Consider the following 18600-nt stretch of genomic DNA (forward strand, 5'->3'; position numbering starts at 1 on the left):
ATTCACAGCCGCAGCCTGGCAGCCTGGCCTGGGTGCACAATGGCCAGACTGTGTGGCCACCTCCGCCACGGGAAGAGGGGCCTCTTGACCTGGGATAGATGTCACGGGGAGGCTGACCTCACAGCCACCCCAGGAATCCCGTCCTGGGGTCAGGGCTACCAGATCCACCCGGCTCTGCCTCCCTGGCCTCCATCCAGCCAACATTTATTGCATCATTGGGTGGCACCAGCAGGGTCAGAGTCTGGCACAGCCAGACAGTGACCCGGCATCACTGGCCCTCAGCCCCCAGGGGTCTGTCAGTGGACAGCCAAGGCCCCTCTGAGGCATCTCTGAAAAGAACATAAGCTACCTTCTTTCTCAGTGACTGCAAGCAAGTGTTTTAATAACTTTCTTGGGCCTCAGCTTTGTCACATGAAAAATGGGGAAGTAATTCCATTTTTCTATGGATTGATGTAAGTACCAAACAAGATATGAGATGTGCAATGCCCACAGGCGAGAGGGCCCCTTGGGGATGTGCTCAAGAAACTGTGGCCTCTTCCGTGGCTCCATGGTGACTGCCTAAACCCTTCACTGGTGCTCAGGGTTCCTATTCTGAGCCCCCTCCTGAAGGTCCACAGGTCACCAGGTCCTGCCCCCAAAATGGACAGAAACTCACTTAACCTTTGATCGGTTCAGATGCTGTCTTCTTCATCAGACTAGAAGGCCGCCAACAGTAAAATCTGCTGCTTCTGCTACTTCCAGTGGGTGCCCACCACACACAGTACACAGCCCCGTGCTGGCGGCGGCTCGGTGAACGTCTGAGGGTGACAGGCTTGGAGTCAACACAGCTGTGAATCATTTCAGAGCCACAGGGGCCAGAGGAGAACGGAGCTGGGGTCTTAGAGGTGATCGCCGCTGTTCACAGCAACAGCCTTTCGGCTTGCACCCCTGTTCTCAGGTCACGTATTCTGCTGCCGTTCTGGCATCTTCCCGGTGCGGCCAGGGGGCAACCGAGGCCCCGGTGGGTCAGCTGGTAAAGAGTGGAGCCTAGCACAGTACCCAGAGTCCCCCTGAAGCCCACCTGGCCCTGCCTCGAAGGCTACAATCAGTCCACTCTTTCGCTCTGCTGTCACAGAGCTCAGCTTCCATTTGGGGACACTTTCATAATCACGGTCTCATTGACTCCAATTACAGTTAAGAGCTCTCAAGCTGGCTGGGACCGACAGTCACAGATAAGGCTGCTAGAGCAGTACTACTGCCGTGGAATAATAATAATGATAACAGGGATGTCCCTGGCAGTCCAGTGGTTAAGACTTCGCCTTCCAATGCAGGGGTTGCGGGTTTGATCCCTGGTTGGGGAGCTAAGATACCACATGCCTCTCGGCCAAAGCACCAAAACGTAAAACAGAAGCAGTATTGTAACAAATTCAATACAGACTTTAAGAAGGGGCCGCATTAAAAAAAAAAAAAAAAAAACCTTAAAAGATGCATTTAAAAAATACCTTTAAAAGAAATAAATTATATAAAAATTTTAAAAGGAATAGTAATAGCAATAATAATAAGCCTATGTGACTCAGGGGTCTCTAAAGGCTCCACCTGGGCAGACGGCCTTACACCTGCTCTCACACACCAGGTGCTAACAATAAGGATGGTGAACGCTTCCACACGCTCACGACTGGCACCCGTCTTGAGGGCATCATGCCTGTTAACATGTTTCAGCGCCTTTCTTATTTTTTCAAAGAAAAGGCCCCCGGGTATTGTTGCTCGCCGTGTTCGGCTCCTGGGCCTACAGGCGGCTCTTACTCCTCTGATCCCAGCAGGCCCTCACGGGCCTGGAGGATCCGAGTGTCCACTGAACTGTCAAGAGTCCCGGGCACCTGTCACTTTGCGGTAGAGACTAACAGCCAGGACGAGCCTCTCTGAGGTGTTCTAGGCAGTGAAAAATGCGTAGTCCTAACCACTGGGCCACCAGGAAGCTCCCAAAGATGGTGTCTTATATGATTCCATGAATATCAAAGTCCAGAACAGGGAAAGAGAGCATCGGAGGTGTGGGTGAGTGCAGGGACCTCTGGAGGGAGAAAGAGGCCCTGGGGGTCAGCTGGGAGCGGGCATGAGGAGGGAGGGGGCTGGACGGGTGAAAACTGAGACAGAGACAGAAGCTGGTGGCTGTCTAGGACTGGGAGCATGCGGGCTGCGCTGGCCTAGGCTGCTCAGAGGCTGGCCAGTCATGGCTGAGCAAGGCATGCCGAGGACGGTGGGGCCCCAGGGTGAGGAGGGGGCACTGCTAAGCCTCGGATGGCATGCCCTCTCCGTCTCAGAAAACCGCCAGGTTCCAACGACTGCAGGGTCCCTACTGCCCCGAGCTCATCCTGCACTGGCAGTTTCCCCTCCCAAGCAGGGCTTCTCTTTCCACTTAAATCTGATCTTATCACTCCCCTCCCAGTCTGCAGGATAGTCTAAGCCCTGCAGCCTGGTGTGAAACGCTGCGCACTCTTCTCCACTCTTCTCTGCCACCGTGCAGGTCCGAGGGCACGCCCACATGCAGCCAACAGAGCCTGGTGAGCCGGCCCAAGCCCCCTCCCTCCTCGGGCCTGCTCCCAGCTGCCCCCCTGGAGCCGCTTTCTCCCTCCAGGGACCCGCCAGGGTGCCCTGTGCGGCCCACACCCACGATGCTCTTCAATTTCACAGACACGTGGCTGAGTGCAGCAAAGGGGAGACCAGGGGAGCTTGAAGCAGATCCCCAAATGGAGAAACTGGCCAGAACAACCCATAAAGAATTACAAACCTCCAAATAGATGGACGGAAAAGTGCAAAGTTTTGAGGGCCTCAGGGAATGTGCCTGCAGTCGGCTAATCGGAGAGACTTACTCCAGGAAAGGGCACCTGATCCTGGGGGTGGGGACGAATTCCACCCCAGGGAACAGCCTGTGCAGAGGCACTGAGGTGGAAAAGAGCTCAGAGCTTGAGCAAGGAAGGGACAGGTGGGACAAGATGAAGCTGGGGAGGGGGAAGGGAGGCCGTGGCCAGACTGCAGCCCCCACGGGCCACGACAGAGCCTACAGTCTTTATTATCATCACTGCAGTGAGATAGCTTCTAGCTAGGGCTTTCAGGGACCAGGTCGGGGTGTCTCCTAGCTCATCACTCGGGGGGCTACAAAGGCAGTTCCTGGCTTGCCCAGACCTCTCCTCCAGGCGGGAGGGCAGGGTTGGAGGGTGGATGGGCTCAGCAAGTAGTAGCGTGCCGCTGTGGAGAAAGCAGTCCTTGAGTCCACGCTGGGGGTCTGGGGGCCATTAGAAGGACTTAACGTCCTCCCAGCTAGTGAGTAGAAAAGGTGACAGTTCAAACTCAAACCTCTTCCCCGCAAGCTCGTTCAGGGAAAACCCCAGGTAGCTCTACCTGGCCGGAGTCACCTGCCCTGAGGAAGATGATCGCTCGCCATAATGCTTCATCCATTCCAGGAGGGCAGCAGAACCATGCCCCAGGCGACAGCTGACAGCCGGCCCTGGATGCCGAGGTGAGTCGGTTCTCGCTGCTCCCCTGAGGCAGCCGCTCTGGATGCCAGGAGACCCCTGAGCGCTGGGACCAGGACCTTCACACCACCCTAACCCCACTCATCCATGTGGACGCGGCCCCCGAGGGCCCTCTGCCCAGGTCGGTTCACTGATAACTGAATCTCGGGGCAGGGCCTCGGCGGCACCAGGCTGCTGGCTCCAGGAGAACCTTGGCACAGAAAAACAACTGAATCATCCCCATGATTCTCCAAGCCAAGCCCTCTTGAGGCCAGTATTTTTTTTTAAAGGAGGGGGATGGTGAGGAGGCAGGCAGCAGCTTGGGAGCTGGTTTCTATGGCAACCAGCTTCTGTGATCTGTATAAACCCCAGACCCCCAGTCCCCAACCTGTCCTCAAGGGCAGCCAAAAAAAAAAAAAGCATAACCTCTCAGCTCTGAGAATTCCTTTCAATCCCTGGGCCCTGGAGGCTTAGTAGGAGCATCCCACAAGCAGAATGCTCTAGAGTTGTCCAAAAACATCTCAGAAACGTATCTATCTTGACCTATGCAGCCCCAGGCCACTTCCCCAGGGACCTGAGCTGTGCCTTTGGAGGAGGCCCTTTGAGCTTCGCCCCTTCTGAGCCATATCACCTTTCTCTGTTTTCTTATGACAAAATGCAGAAAGGCCAGGGTTGCAAACCCCAGCCCCAGGGCCCTGCTTCCCGGCTGCTGAAGTCTGAACATTCCTCTGCCTCTACTGGCCCTGGGCCCCTCCCCCCATGCCTCCTCATCATGTCTCAAGAATAAGCATTAAAACAGGTGTCTGAAAACAACGGCATGGTCAAGGTCAAGTCTGTCAGTCTACGGCCTGGCTCTGAACTTGAACCTCATATCTCGTGCAGGGTGGGATGACCAGGGCAGTGCCGACAGCACTGGGCCCCATGATGCTGAGTGGCCTCACCTGGCACCCCTCAGCCCTCCTCTCCACCAGCCCCTGCCCATCTCCTCTCCTCTCTGGGCCTGGACGAAGCATGGCCTGTCATCCTTCTCCCCAAAGGACTGTTCTCTTCACAAAAGAGGAAACGGCCCGGCCTTATCAGATATCCGCTTCATGCTCAAGCACAGATGGCAGTGAAAACTTATCCCAGAGATACCCAGGCTGGAAGGTTATCCTGAGGTCACCCCAGGCATCTGAGGGCAGCTGTTCTGTGTGCCCTGGGTGAGACAGACTCCCGAGACCAGCTGAGACCCGCCCCGGGACATGCAGCTGTTGGCTGAAACCCTTGAAGCGGCATGTCCCCACGTCCCCCACGATGTGCTCGCTCACCTTCTTCACACCAGAACGGGAACTCAGGGCACCCAGTTCCCCTTTACTGTTCACCACCACCTGCCCTGGGCTGTGGGCTGTGTGTCTGCTTGTGGGGAGCAGGGGATGGGAGGTCCCCCAGGGTTGGTCGTTCTATAACCCCCCAGGGCAATGGGCTGAGCTGGGGGCTGCGGTCCTTTACCTAAGAAAGTAATGACAGTGGTGGAGCTGCCGGAAGAACTCAGCAAACATCAGACCCGTCTATGTACTCAGACACTTTCTGCTCACAGCAACCTTCTCATAGCATCCTAAGAAATAGGAACTAGCAGCAACCCCATTTCACAGAAGAGGAGACAAAGGCTGAAGGTCATATGCTCACACTGGCCTTGACCTTCCAACCAAGCACTCACTGGGCCCCGAGCACTGTGCGAAGCACTTTCATGGGCATGGTGTTGTTCACTCCTCCCAACACAGTACCGACACCACCGTGCAAATACAAAAACTGAGGCTTCGGAGGAGCCCAAACACCTTTCTCCACGGCCCCCAGCCCTTTGGGAGAGGCGGGGGGAGTGGATCATGTCAGGCTGCTGGCCAAAGTCACTGCAGGGCGCCACTTTACAGCACACCTCTGCAGGTGCGTGCAGGAGGGAAGGGGACACCAGCGGGGCCACACATGGGCCCCTGGGGCTCCCGGGAGCCTGACACAGCCGGTCCAGGCGGGAGCAAGGGTGGCTGAGGTCACCAACCCGGGACACAAGGGCAAAAGAAAATGCTGTCAGCAGGAGGGCTGCTGTGCGGCGGTGAGATTCCCCTTTGTCCTGATAAGGAAGGACAGGATGTCACCCCTCCAGTCATCACGCTCTGAAAAGTGCTGGTTTGAGCATCCTTCCCACTGGGAAGGCCCTGGATCTCAAGTGCATTTTTCACTGATAACATGACCTTGTTTTTCATGACCCCAAGCCGCTTTCCTGAGGAATGAATCATGCTCTTGTCCACAACAGAGAAAACACAGGGCAAGTCTGTGGGGGCGACGGCAGCGGCGCTCAAGGCGGCGAGCAGGTCACTGTGGGGTCAGGGCCCAGGACAATGGGGAACAGGGGGAAGGGAGGAGCGAAGAGCCAGGGAGACTTGGTCGGAGCTCAGAGACGCGCCTACAGGTTCAAAGCCATGAGCACACAGAGGGGGTTCTCCACCGGGGCAGGACTCATGGGCCCAAGGGTGGCTGTTGCAGCTCAAACACCCTCGGAGAGACCTTTTCTTCAAGGGTGGTAAGAGGGTTCCCACCTCTATGCCAACACAGCACCTGCAGCTGTGGCCAGGTGTGCATGGAGGAGGCAAGGGCCTGATTGGACTGGGCAGCACCCTGATCAGTAAATCATATCTCTAAGGGTAGACGGCGGATGGGGGCGGCTACAAGCGGGCCCATCTCACCTCCAAAAACAGAGACCCCGGGAGGGAAGGGCCCGACCACAGGCCCACGTCTTGGCAGTGGCAGAGCCATGTCTACGGGTAACCCAGCAGGACAGCTCCACGGCTTCAGATAGGCACAGAGCTGTTCCCAGCCCCCCCCCCACCGCCCTGACCCCCTCCCCCACGCACCTGGAACCTGCGCACCAGCTCCAGGGCCTGGCTGTCGTTCTGATCGGCTTCAAGGATGACATCAGTCAGCTTGTGGATGATGACGTCCAGGGGCCCCTGCTCCTCGATCGGCCGGCTCAGGTTCAGCTGCGAGAGGGAGACACAGAGAGAGAAAGAACTTGAGCCCATGAGCCCGCTGCCTCATCCATCCCATCCCCTCTGCACGTCCCCAGGGCACGGAGCGCGAGGAGGGCCAGCACTTGCGGGACAGGATGGGACAGGACCCGCTGAGGCCCTGGAACTCCTCCAGGGCAGGCCCCGTGTTTGTGCTTCTGGCCCCGAGTGCCAGGCTACCCAGGACACAAAAGACACACAGGTGGAGTCGGGGTGACGAAGGACCTACGGGTCGAGCGAGAGTCACTGTGAGAGCGCTTACTGGCCACCCTACAGCTGCCCCACCACCCAGGGCCTCTCAGGTGGGGACACCAGGGTCCGGCAAGGTCAAGTTCAATGACTGAAGTCACAAGGCCAGACCAGAACTGAGATCCAAGCAGACACTCTCCCCATGAAACTATCCACGGTCTCGGCAAAGCTGTGATCTGTGTGAATCTAAGAGCCGCCACTCTGTGAGGCTGGCCGCTGGCACTTCACACTGAGATCAGGGCTGGCCTTTGACAACAAAGCGAGGGATGCAGGGCCACCTGGAGTCCCCAAGTCCCCGGCTCGCCCTGCTCCACTGGGGGAACGTGTTTATTTTTTCAAGAGCATGGGTTTTGGAAGATTGGGTCCCGGGGGAGCCAGGGCTGCTGGCTGACAGCCGGCATCCCAGACCCCCAAGACGGGAGCACCTACCAACAGCCGGGGCCTTCTGACACCACGCTTCCTGGCCGCCAGATGTCTACCGCCTGGCACGCGGCCGCCACCACCTGCATGGCCTGTGCTCTTGGAGGCGGCAGCGCCAGCCGATCACCTGGCTGACCCCTCGAGTGGCCTCAGCGGAGGCCAGGGAAGGCCACCAGCCCCACCCCTGCCCTCCGTCCCACTCCCCCAGTGGGGCTCCCTCCAGGATTCCAGGCTGTTTGTTTCAAAGTCATTAGGGAGGAGATCGTGATGACAGCTCTAGGGAGGCTCGGTGCTAAAAACATATGTCCATTTGTTTCTTTTTATTTTCCAGCCACACAGTGAGAGGCAATTCCACACATGACAGTGGAAAACACAGACTTCTGGAACCTGCCAAGGATTTCACAGGGAGAAAGCAGAGCCAGAACTGAAGCTGGGCCGGCCACCCAGCCCCCAGCCCGAGGCCCGTGCCCGCACTGTGGCCCAGAGCCACGACCGCCTGGGTGCCTTGCCCTCTGGCAGCTGGCCACGTCTGGCCTTTTAGAGGCACCAGCAGTAGATGGGAGAGAGGATGGGACAGGAGTCTGGGTGCTTGTCCCCACCATCCTCACGGCCCCAACATCTCCCTTGAGCAAGCCTGCCCCTCTCCCAAGACCACCACTGTCTCTAGGCTCTTCCCTCCCCTCATCCCCTTGGGCCTGGGGTGGTGACACCACCTCCTGCCAGCTCCTTTGACCCCTCCCATGCCATGTCATGCTCCTGATTCAAACTCTTTTTCCATTAAATCTTCAGAATGCACCAGGCCTTTCCTGCTGATAGCCTTAACTCCTCTTTTTTATTGTCTGCCAGGAAAGATGTTAAGGGATTTTCCCTACTAAAAAAAAAAAAAATTTCATGGACTTCACAAAAGGAAAATACTGAAGAACACTGATCCCTCGATGTTCTAGCCTGTGTACAAAACAGAATAGCAAAAATCAGACCAGCTGAGCAGCTGCCCATCTTCCAAGACTCCTAGAAGGGGAAGAGATGTGGTACTTGTCCTCACAGGAGGGCCAGGAGCTAGAGGTGACAGCTACGCCTTCACAGACCAGGACCCCAAGAGCCGAGGAGAAAAAATGGCTGGGTAAGGCCTCATGGTTGGGAAATGATCCACTGGGACCTGGACAAAAAGCAACACAGATAAGCTTAGCCTGCAGCCAAGCTGCCCATGTCTTGGGGCCTGTGCCAAAGCCTAGCAGCATCCCAGGGCCTCAGTTTCCCCTTCGATAAAAACAGGAAACACCAAGAATCTTTCCGGTTCTGTCGATACATTCATTATTAATTTCCATCCAATGCCACTTCCCAAGAAGACAAAATAAAAAGACAAAACACAGGATTGGAAGGAAAGCAGAGCAGCCAGTGGCAAGTGGGAACACGGGCAAGGAACAGCTCATTCTCAGAGGTGCCCATCTGCCCTGTAACCAGCGGCTCCACTGTGACAGGCACCGAAGCAAGAGGCCAACATTTTCAGACCGAAACGGCTACGGGCGGAAGAGCCTGGGTCACGTGGCAGGCTGGGCAGGGCGCCCCAGGCCTCAGAAACCCCATCCCAGAGAGAATGTTTCCTGTGCAGCAAGAAGGGACAGAAGCCAGCCACTGAAGGACTCTGGGGTCCACGTGCCTCTGGGGAAGGAGGTGGGCAGGAAAGGCCCCGGGCTCGAGCTCGCCCTGCATCACCCAAGGTCTGTAGACCTGACAACTGTGGGCTGTTTGCAAAATAAGCTCCCTGCGCTCCCGGCCACTCTGCTGAAGGTAAACAGTTGAGTTTTGGAAGCTGGCCACTGTCCTTTGTGTATTTTCCAAGCGTTTTTGTGCCAGTGAAACCCTTTCACGAGAGCCGCGGCTCTGGACACACATCAGGCCTGGCTAGTCCCCGCTCCCCATCCTCACTGGGGCCTGAGCAGAGCTGTCCGTGGCTTCAAAAGGCCCTCCTGTACCAGCCTTCCTCAGAGGACCAGAGGAGCCGCGGAAGCCCTGAGGGGGTCTATCCCAAGGAGCCAGCGGTCCCTCCCCACTGGCTGGGAAGGGGGAAGGTTATCTGGGGCTGCACCCTCAGATCCCAGGGGAGCCAAAACTGCTGTCGGTCAGCAGGCCCCGGGCACACGTGGGAGAAAATCTAGGACCCTGCAGAGGAGGGGACCCTCAGAGGGGGCTGCGGGTGCCACAAAGGAGGGGACCCCTCACAGAGGGAGGGGGTCCCAGAAGAGGGGCCCTTGGGTGGGGGGTGGGTGCTGCAGAGAATGGGATTCTGGGACCAGCAGGGTCAGGGGGTGGGGGGAGGCACCTCAGAAGCTTCCTTTCCCAGATGGGGCGGGACTGGGGGCCAGGGCGGAAGTGAACTCACTTCAAGTGTGTCTTTCGGTTTTTCTGACCACAGTCTGCTCACAGAAAAGGAAACTCTCCCAGGGGACCTGTCCTCCTCCTCAGAGAGGGTCCGACTGGGCCCCCTCAGCCAGTCACAGGGTGTCTGGATGAAGGGCCCCCCTGCGGTGGCTGCAGGCACCACGTTTCCAAGTCACGCCGCCCTGAGTGCTCGGGATTCGGAGTAAACAAGGGCCCACTGTTTCCTCGGTGATGAAGGCAATGAGGCAGACGAGGGTGGAGCGAGGCCCAGGAGGAGATGCGACAGAGGCCTGCAGACCCCAGAGGCCCAACAGCCACCTCTGACCTTGGGAACAAGCAACCCCGTCGTGATCCAAGGGGAGCTGGGCGCTTGCCTCCCACCCACCAGCTGGCTGAGGAGGACAGGACGTGACAGTGGGCACCTGGAGGCCCCTCCTGGCTCAGCTGCCTTGTGCCTCGGTTTCCCCTTTCATAAAATGAGGATGTCAGGACTACGCCTTCCAGGACTGGTCTGTGAGTTAGAACATTCCGCTTATAGATGTGGCACCTAAGCCCTCTAGACAACTTCCCGCTTCAGCTTGATCCCTCGCTAACTTGACAAGTATCTTCCGGGCCCCTCCTGTGCACCAAGCACACACACCCCCTGCCCTCTCATCGCAGGGCCTCAGGGGGACTGTTCACCCTGGACACAGCCCCTGCTGCCCCAGACCTGCACGGGGCCGTGCTCCCCTGCCACACTGAGTCCTCTGCCTGGAGTGCCCACCCACACAGCCTGTAGCCTCTTGTCCACACATGAGCTCTTACTAGTCTCCCAAGTCCCAGGATAGAAGTTTGATCCTTTTCCAGACTTCTGAACTCCTCGTTTCCCAAACAGGAAGCATTAGTGGCTGCTTCTTCTCACCGGTGCCCCTGAAATGCTATGCACATCCCTCCAAGATAGCACCGTAACTTCCAGGCATGAAGTCGTTTCTTTAACCTTCTGTCTCTTCCACAAGATCCTGAGATTCCCCAACGACCAGGGCTGCAGCCTGTCCTCCCCAGGACCTGGAACCAGGCCCCAGGCAAGAACTAGGCTGCTGCTGTCGTTCAGTCACTAAAGTTACATCCAAGTCTTTGAGACGGCATGGACTGTAGCCTGCCAGGCTCCTCTGTCCATGGGATTTCCCAGGCAAGAATAATGGAGTGGGTTGCCATTTCCTCCTCCAGAGGACCTTCCTGACCCAGGGATTGAACCCGGGTCTCCTGTGCTGGCAGGTGGATTCTTTACCAGTGTGCCACCGAGGAAGCCTAAGAGCTCAGCAGATGTCTGCTAAGCACACTGGCAGCTTCGAAGAACAGAGTGAGCAATGCAGACCCAGAAGGGACCTGCCACGGAGCAGGGTAACTCTTTCCTGCAAAGGGGGTTGAAACGGCCTCCCGGAGGAGGTGTCCAGACCAAGCCACAGAAGGGAGAGGGAAGAATGGGACCTCCAGAGATGGGCAGGGGAAGGAAGGTTTAATCCAAGTAGAGCGGCAGCTGCAAAGATGCAGGATGCGCCATCTGCATTAAACCCTCTCCTTTATCTATCAGTTCCAAATGCCTCAGGTGCCCTAAGCTACCGCCTCTGTAGAAAGAGCTTCTCCCACAGCACTGACCGCTGACTAGCCCCTTGCAGGGGGTGGCCCATCACCGCCTCCCCTTCTCATGCTTCATCTGTGGGCTGGAAGCGGAGGAGCCTGTAGAAGATTCCAATGCCTAGGGGACCGGGATTCGGCTGTGGTATAAACAATGAGCAAATCTTGAGTGCATTAAGCCACTAAGAGTTTGGGGTTGTCTGTGAGCCTACGCGAAGGCAGTCCCCACAGGAGAGATCATGGATGGGGGGAGGGCGGGGGTGGGGGGATGCCAAGATGAGATGAGAGGCAGAGGGTTCCAGCTTTCTGGGGGGTTCTCTGGGCTGTACTTCCAGCTATCCCTTTGCTCCCAAACTCCCACACGCGCTTCCCTGAAGTGATCAACAACCAGCTAGATGTGAAAGAAGCATGTGCATCGGGAAGGCTGGGGACTCAGAAAAACTGGCTTCCATCCCCCACCCCACGATGGGGGCCACTCATCCTCTCTGGCTGCAACACGCAAGGTATGCTAGCAGAAACCTGGGCTGCTGAGAAAAACCTACGCTTTTCTGAACAGCCAGACAGGTTGCAATGGCCCTCTCTACTGCAAAGGCTGCAAGTGAAGCCAGTGAGGACATCAGGCAGGTGTGGTTACTATTCCACAACCATGCTCGGTGGCCGGGTCCTCTAGGAGTGGCTGTGAAGCTGTGAGGCCTGGCATGTTATTTAGCCTCTGTGTCTCTCTCACTGGTCCCCACCTCAGGCTTCTGTGAGAACTGAGTTAATGTGTATAATTACTCAGGACAGAGCCTGACACAGAGCGGGGGGTGCTGGAGCCGTGCACTCATGCCAGACCATGGCTGCTAGCCTGAAAATGCGGGGTCCGAAGTAGGGTGACCACACAGGCTTGTCCTCAAATGGGATCTTCCTGGGTGACGGGGATGTCTTTTATTTGAACGAGACAGTGCTTGGTGAGCTGGATTGGGGTGGGTCACCAGCAAGATCAAGGCATGATTAGAAGCTTGGAACTTGCAGCCCCACTCCCTATCCTTGAGTGGGTAGGGTGCTGGAAAATGAGTGAGTGACAGACCATGCCTTTGTGGTGAAGCCTTCATAGGAAATCCCATGAGGACAGGTTCAGGGAGCGTCCTGGCTGGTGAGCACAAGGAGGAGCTGGGAGAGTGGGTCGCCCGGAGGGTGCAGAAGCTCTTCCCAACATCTCTTGCCTGATACACCTGGATGTTCAACTGTACCCTTTCCCATAGTCCTTTATAATGAGCTGGTAAATACTAAGTAAACTGTTTTCCCAAGTTCCAGAAGCCAATGCATCAAATTAATCAAACTAGAGGAGGGGATTGTGGGAACCTGTGATTTACCGCTGATGGCTCATGTGCACGGATACGAATCTAAACTTGCAACTGGCATCTGATGGGGCAGGGATGGGGAGTCCTTAACCTGCAGAGCTGATGTTCATCTCCAGGTGGTCAGTGTCAGAACTGTGTTACACTGTAGGACTCCCAGCCTGGTGTTGCGGGTTTATGTGGTATGGGAAAAGCCCCCAGCCAACTGCCATCAGACATGGCGAGTGTGCAGAAGTGTGAGAGTAAAGGTGAATCCCAGGAGGTGTGTTTTTCCTACAACTGTGCACTCAAAAAGCTCAGCTATTGTTTCTCTATTCTTACTCTTTATATTATTACTGCCCAGTGAAATCTCCCCTGAGTTTTGTTAACAAGGCACTTGCTTCCCTGGTGGCTCAAGTGGTAAAAACTCTGCCTGCAATGTGGAAGACCTGGGTTCGATTCCCTGGGTCGAGAAGATCTCCTGGAGGAGGGCATGGCAACCCACTCCAGTATTCTTGCCTGGAGAATCCCATGGACAGAGGAGCCTGGCAGGCTGCAGTCCATGGGGTCGCAGAGAGTCAGACACGACGGAAGCAACTTAGCATGCAGCACACAGGCACTGTTAACCAGACACACCAGAATCTGCATTTCGCAGAGCAAGGTCACTTGTCCTGGCTCCTATTAGGCCTCTCAGCACATCTGCTGCCACATTAAAATGGACCGTCCCTGTTAATAACAGTAAGTAACACAGAGTTCTGACTTTGGCTCATGTACCAGCTAACAAGCAGTGACCGCAGCAGGTGCACGTGAGGACACCAGGTCACAAGACAGGTTAAGTAGCCTGTCCAGGGTCATCCTGTCATAGCTGCATGGGAACCTGCACTCTCTCCTGCCAAAGTCAACTGCCCGCTAAGCCAAAGGGTGTCCCAGGCACCCGGGGCTTTCCCTCTGTTCCTTTTCTCCCTCAGTTCACACCATGTCGATGGCGTGTTTTCAGCTGGAAGTCACTAGATGAAGAGTTTTTTGTCTCAACTAAGGTCCTGACTCAATGGCCCCAATGAAAAGCAAGTGGGCAGAAGATCCAATTTATTCTCTAGACTCTCCAAGGTCTGAAGATGGAACAGAACTGCCATCTCCAACACTGAAAGGCCCCAGCAGGCAGGAGCAGCGCTCTCCTGAAAGTCAAGTCTGAGCTGGTGCCTTGGGGACAGGCTGCAACAAGGCGCCTGGCCTTGGAGGATGCTGCCCCGGTCTTGCGCTTCTTGGTGGGACTGGATCCAAAACTTGACGGGCAAGCAGTCCTTCCCTGGCAAGAGTGACTCTCCCTCCCGAAGGAGTGCCAAGTGGCCCTCAGAGGGGTCAGGAGCTAAACATCACATGGGGCTGATCCCCCAAAAACCGCAGGCTGGGCCAAGCACGGTACGGGTCGCCCCCGCAGCCTCTGCCCCAGAACTCCCTGACTCAATGCCCCAAATTCTCAGTAGTTGGTTTCCAATAATGAACATAATAAACCATCATCTGGTTAAGGCAGAGCGTGGATAACCTTTCTCCCCCAGAAGATGAGGGGTGCACTCGAGTCAACAGCCCGAAGATGAAAGTCCCTTGTGTGCAGCTCCAAAGTTCTGGGAATTTGCAAGTCAACTTTGGTTCAGAGAGCCAGAAAAGTCACTGCCTCCAGGACTTGACGAGGGTCTTAGTACAGCCTTGGCCCCATGCCAGGCCCACCAGCGGCCCTCGGGCAGTCATGGTTCCAAAGAGCAGTGTCAGCCCTCCCTTCCTAGAGTCTTCTCCGCTCTCGGAGCCTACAGACCCCCATCAGTCTCAGGTCTGGCTGGACCCTCTTCCTCTGACACCAACAGGTAACTGCGCTTCAGGCTCAGGTTGCTCTTTCCTGGGTCCCAGGCAGGACGCTTACCCACCTGGTTAGTTGCAGAAAGAGAGTTCTCAGCCAGTGCACCCTCACTGAGGTCGGGGACTGCCTTCTGTTCCAGAGCCCAGCTAGCCTGTGCAGAAATTCCTCTTGGAGGCTAAAGACTCAGACCATCCACCCGTCCACCTACCCACCCATTCACACGAGGTTTTTTGAGCACTTACACATCCACCCCTCCAAGTCAATGTCATCCCCAATCTGCAGGGAGAAAATGGAGACAGTGGGGGGCAAGGTGAGCTGCCCAAGGGCACCGCCAGTGGGGGGCAGGCCCAAGGGATTTCTGACCCCAAACTTACGTGCTCCTTTCCCCACAGCCACCACCTTCGTTCTGTTTTTAGCATCTGTCCCCCATGGCAGGGGCTGGGACCCCCAAGGGCCCCAAGCGTATTATGCCTACATTGGATTCAGGGAGGCAGTGTTCCACATGGCTCACTGGAAGCCCCAATCAAAGTCCCTGCTGAAAAGTCCCAAGTGGCCTCAGGAACACGCTGCAGATACCCTGCCGGGGAGGGTGAAAAAGTCAAGGGTGCCTTGGGGCCACAGAGCAGACAAGGTCACAAGCCCAGGAGACAAGCAGGGTGACGCAGTTCATAGTGCTAGGACATGTACCCTCCAGAGGGGAAGCCCGGCCTCCACAGGGAGCCCAGGAGGCCCGAGGTCTTACCGCAGCTGTGTTCTCAGCCAGGCTAGCAGGGGGGCTCTCGAGAGGCCAGTCTCCACCCACAACACAAGAGCACAGAGGAGGAACCGCCCCTCAGCCACCCGCAATGGCTTCCCAGGCTTGAGTCCTGCACGCCCCTCCCCCACCAGCAGCCCGTGAGCATCCAGAGGGCCCCTGCCTCAGGGTGTCTGTCTACAGCCAAGGAGAATATAGTATTAGAGTCATCAGACATGTGCCTGCTAGGACACTTCAGTCGTGTCCGACTCTTTGCGACCCCCTGGACTCTAGCCCACCAGGCTCCTCTGTCCATGGGATTCTCCAGGCAAGAATACTGGAGTGGGTAGCCATGCCCTTCTCCAGGGGATCTTCCCAGAAATCGAAGCTGTGTCTCTTGTGTCTCCTGTACTGGCAGGTGGGTTAACGCTAGCACCACGGGAAAGCTAGTCACCAGACACTGACCCTCAACAATCCAAGAGGGTAAATGAGGAAAAGAGGCACAGGGACAACAGTCCCCCCACAGAGGCTCCCGTTTACTTCCCTTGACCTTCCCAAAGCTAAAGCCTGGGCTGAGACGAAGCGAGCCGCTCCACCCGAGCTTCCAGCCAGCTGAATTCAAATGCCACCACCCCTCTTCCAGACAGTTCCCCACCCACCCTATACACAAGTTGGCTCTCAGCTTCCTCCCTGCACTTCCTACTGAGAATTTTAGATCAAGCGTGAACTGACCTGGACCCCAGCTTCCCTTCTAGATGGTAAACTTGAAGTCGATACCCAAAGCGTGGCCAATGAGGTTAAGCAGGTGTGAGAGCACGGCACCCCAGAGGCCACAAGGGTGAGCGTCTGCAGGGAGCAGGACAGGACTGCAGGAAGTGCAAAAGCAAATGGGCTGAAGTGTGTCTCATCTGACAAACCCTCAACACATTTAGAAGGTACTAACACCGATCTGTTCTTCTGCTCTTTTAAGATTTAAATAGAAGAGAAACCACCACTGCTTTACGAACCCGACACAAAAGACTGTTCTTTATTCTGGGCTTGTTTTCTCGATATCTCAGCATGCGGGGGTGGGGAGTAGGGATGACAAGAGTACCTGCTTTGTAGGCTGTTTTCAGCCACTCACTCCACTCCTCCTCTCACCCACCCACCCCTGCATCCAGCCGGGCACTCATCCACTCACTCAGCAGTTCCTGTGAGTGGATGCTCTGTGCCTGGCTTTGCTCAAGCGCTGAAGAGACAACAGTGGACAAGATGGCCAAGGTCCCTGTCTCAAGACCTCATATTCTAATGGGGGAAGACAGACAATAAACAAATAGAGCATCGCAACATGAATAAAATCAGTGTAGAGAGCATGATGCGGAGGCAGGGGGCACTCAGCAGAGAAAGCCCATTATGAGTTGAATTTTGTCCCTCCAAATAGGTTACAGGGCTCCCCTTGTGGCTCAGCTGGTGAAGAATCTGCCTGCAATGCAGGAGACCTGGGTTCGGTCCTCGGGTTTGGAAGATCCCCTGGAGAAGGGAAAGGCTTCCCACTCCAGTATTCTGGCCTGGAGAATTTCATGGACTGTATAGTCCATGGGGTCGCAAAGATCGGACATGACTGAGCGACTTTCACTTTCGCAAATAGGTCACATGGAAGTCCTAACCCTCAGTACCGTAGAATGTGACCTTATTTGGGAATGGGGTCATTGCAGATGTAATTCGCTAAGTGGACATCATACAGGAGTAAGGTGGGCCCCTAACCCCACATGACTGGCATCATTTTAAAAAGGAGAAATCTGGGTGCTGACACACGAGGAGACTGTCACGTGAAGATGAAGGCGGAGATCAGGGTGCTGCACCTACCAGCATAGGACGCCGAAGATCACCAGCCACACGGAAGCGAGGAGAGGGGCCTGGGGCAGACCCTTGCTCACAGCCTCAGAAGGAACCAACCCCGCTGACACTCTGGTCTCGACTTCCGGCCTCCAGAGCTGGGCGACAATACGTTTGTTGTGTAAGCCGCACCGTCCTGAATTCATTTCGGCAGCCAAGGGAACTCATGAGAGGCCTGAGGATGCACCATCTGAGCTGGGACCCGACCAAGGAGAAGGAACGGGGAAAGCCAGGTGGGGCCCCCAGCACAGGCTGCATTCAGCGGGTCCCGGGGAAGGGTGACAAGGACGTGGGGCAGGTTGTGCAGAGCCTCCAAAGGCGGGAAGGAATTGGGAAGATGTCCCCTGGGGGAGGGGAAGCCCCTGGAGGGTGCTGGGCAGGGAGTCAGGTCTCAGATCTCTCTGAAGATACCACTCTGGACGTTAACACGTATGAGGTGTCAGTGTCCCACCTCATACATGTTGTAAGCACTTAATATGCCCTGTTGTCATTTCTGTGGCCTCACCGAATAGCTGGCTTAAGAAAGAACTTCCAAAACCAGGATGCTCTGAAGAGGGCAGGTCAGGAGCCTGGCGCTGACTGGCCAGGTGACATAGGCCGTCACTCTCCTTGTGTGTAACCTGGGGGCCCTGTCTTTATTAAGTTTTTTTTTTTTTTTTTAACTTTTTACTTTGTATTGAGGTATGGCCCATTAACAAACAGTGTTGTGAGAGTTTCAGGTGATCAGCAAAGGGACTCAGCTGTATATATGCATGTATCCACTGTCCCCCAAACTCCCCTCCCATCCAGGCTGCTGCATAACAGTAAGCAAAGTTCACGTGCTATACAATAGGACCTTGTTGGTTATCCATTTTAAACGTAGCAGTGTGTACATCCACTCCAAACTCCCTGACTATCCCTTCCTCCCATCCTTCCCCGCCCCCGCCAGCAACCATGAGTTCATTCTGTGAGTTTCTTTCTGTTTTGTAAATAAGTTCACTTGTATCATTTTAAAGATTTTTTAAGGTTTTTTTAATGTGGACTATTTTTTAAGTCTTTATTGAATTTGTTACAATGCTGCTTCTGTTTTCAGTTCTGGTTTTTTGGCCAGGAGGTATGTAACCCACACCTCCTGCATTGGAAGGCGAAGTCTTAACCACTGGCCACCAGGGAAGCTCCAGGGCCCCGTCTTTAATATGAGACCCCCACGTGGGCATCTAGAGCTGGTGGGATGAGACTGGCTGCCCATCCCAGCTGGGATCCCCAAGCCAGGCTCCCTCCTTCCCTGCACAGCCCTGGCTCCTGGCCCTGGAGGGTTTTTTCCCTGCTGACAATGGAAAACACATCTCAATGTTGCTTTTATCTCCACTTTCCTCCCGGAATGACAACTGGAAGCCATGTCACAAGTGGCTAAGAATTCTCCAGGCCAAAAATGCATCTTCTTTGTGCATCCTTCTTAACAAAAAGGAAGGAAAACTTTGAGTCAAACTTCTGCAAAGCCTGCAAAGATTATTTTTCAAGCCCTGAAGCAGTTCCCTTTCTACAGTCATTTATTTCCAGCCCAGAGAGCATTCCTATCCCTTGAGGCAGTTTCTAAACCGGTATTTGATATAATGTTAATGAAGGAGTTTTTTTAAAAAAATTAAACACATCC

At 55.5% G+C, this 18600-nt stretch overlaps 1 protein-coding gene and 1 long non-coding RNA gene across 4 annotated transcripts in view; one reads left to right on the forward strand and one right to left on the reverse strand.

Moving 5' to 3' along the window:
- ITPK1 (inositol-tetrakisphosphate 1-kinase) overlaps nucleotides 1–18600 on the reverse strand; it is a 155876-nt gene that overhangs the window by 59168 nt on the left and 78108 nt on the right. The window contains exons 1-2 of one of the 2 annotated variants that reach the window (XM_069559516.1): nucleotides 16938–17805; nucleotides 6374–6499 (exon numbers count right to left, since the gene is read on the reverse strand). In XM_069559516.1, coding sequence (XP_069415617.1) covers nucleotides 6374–6499; nucleotides 16938–16943 — 132 coding nt within the window. In that variant the 5' untranslated portion in view covers nucleotides 16944–17805. Of the gene's footprint in view, nucleotides 1–6373; nucleotides 6500–16937; nucleotides 17806–18600 lie in introns of those variants that run through there. The other variant, XM_069559514.1, reaches the window with a different exon arrangement.
- LOC138423530 (uncharacterized) lies at nucleotides 7890–12486 on the forward strand. 2 transcript variants are annotated; one of them, XR_011250305.1, is made up of 5 exons: nucleotides 7890–8983; nucleotides 9609–10087; nucleotides 10570–10742; nucleotides 10829–11691; nucleotides 12276–12486. It is a non-coding gene; the product is annotated as an uncharacterized lncRNA (long non-coding RNA). The 2 variants fall into 2 exon arrangements; XR_011250304.1 differs by lacking the exons at nucleotides 10570–10742; nucleotides 10829–11691; nucleotides 12276–12486 and having other exon boundaries at nucleotides 9609–10528.

Source organism: Ovis canadensis, chromosome 18 (genome assembly GCF_042477335.2).
Source record: "Ovis canadensis isolate MfBH-ARS-UI-01 breed Bighorn chromosome 18, ARS-UI_OviCan_v2, whole genome shotgun sequence".
NCBI classification, from domain to species: Eukaryota; Metazoa; Chordata; class Mammalia; order Artiodactyla; family Bovidae; genus Ovis; species Ovis canadensis.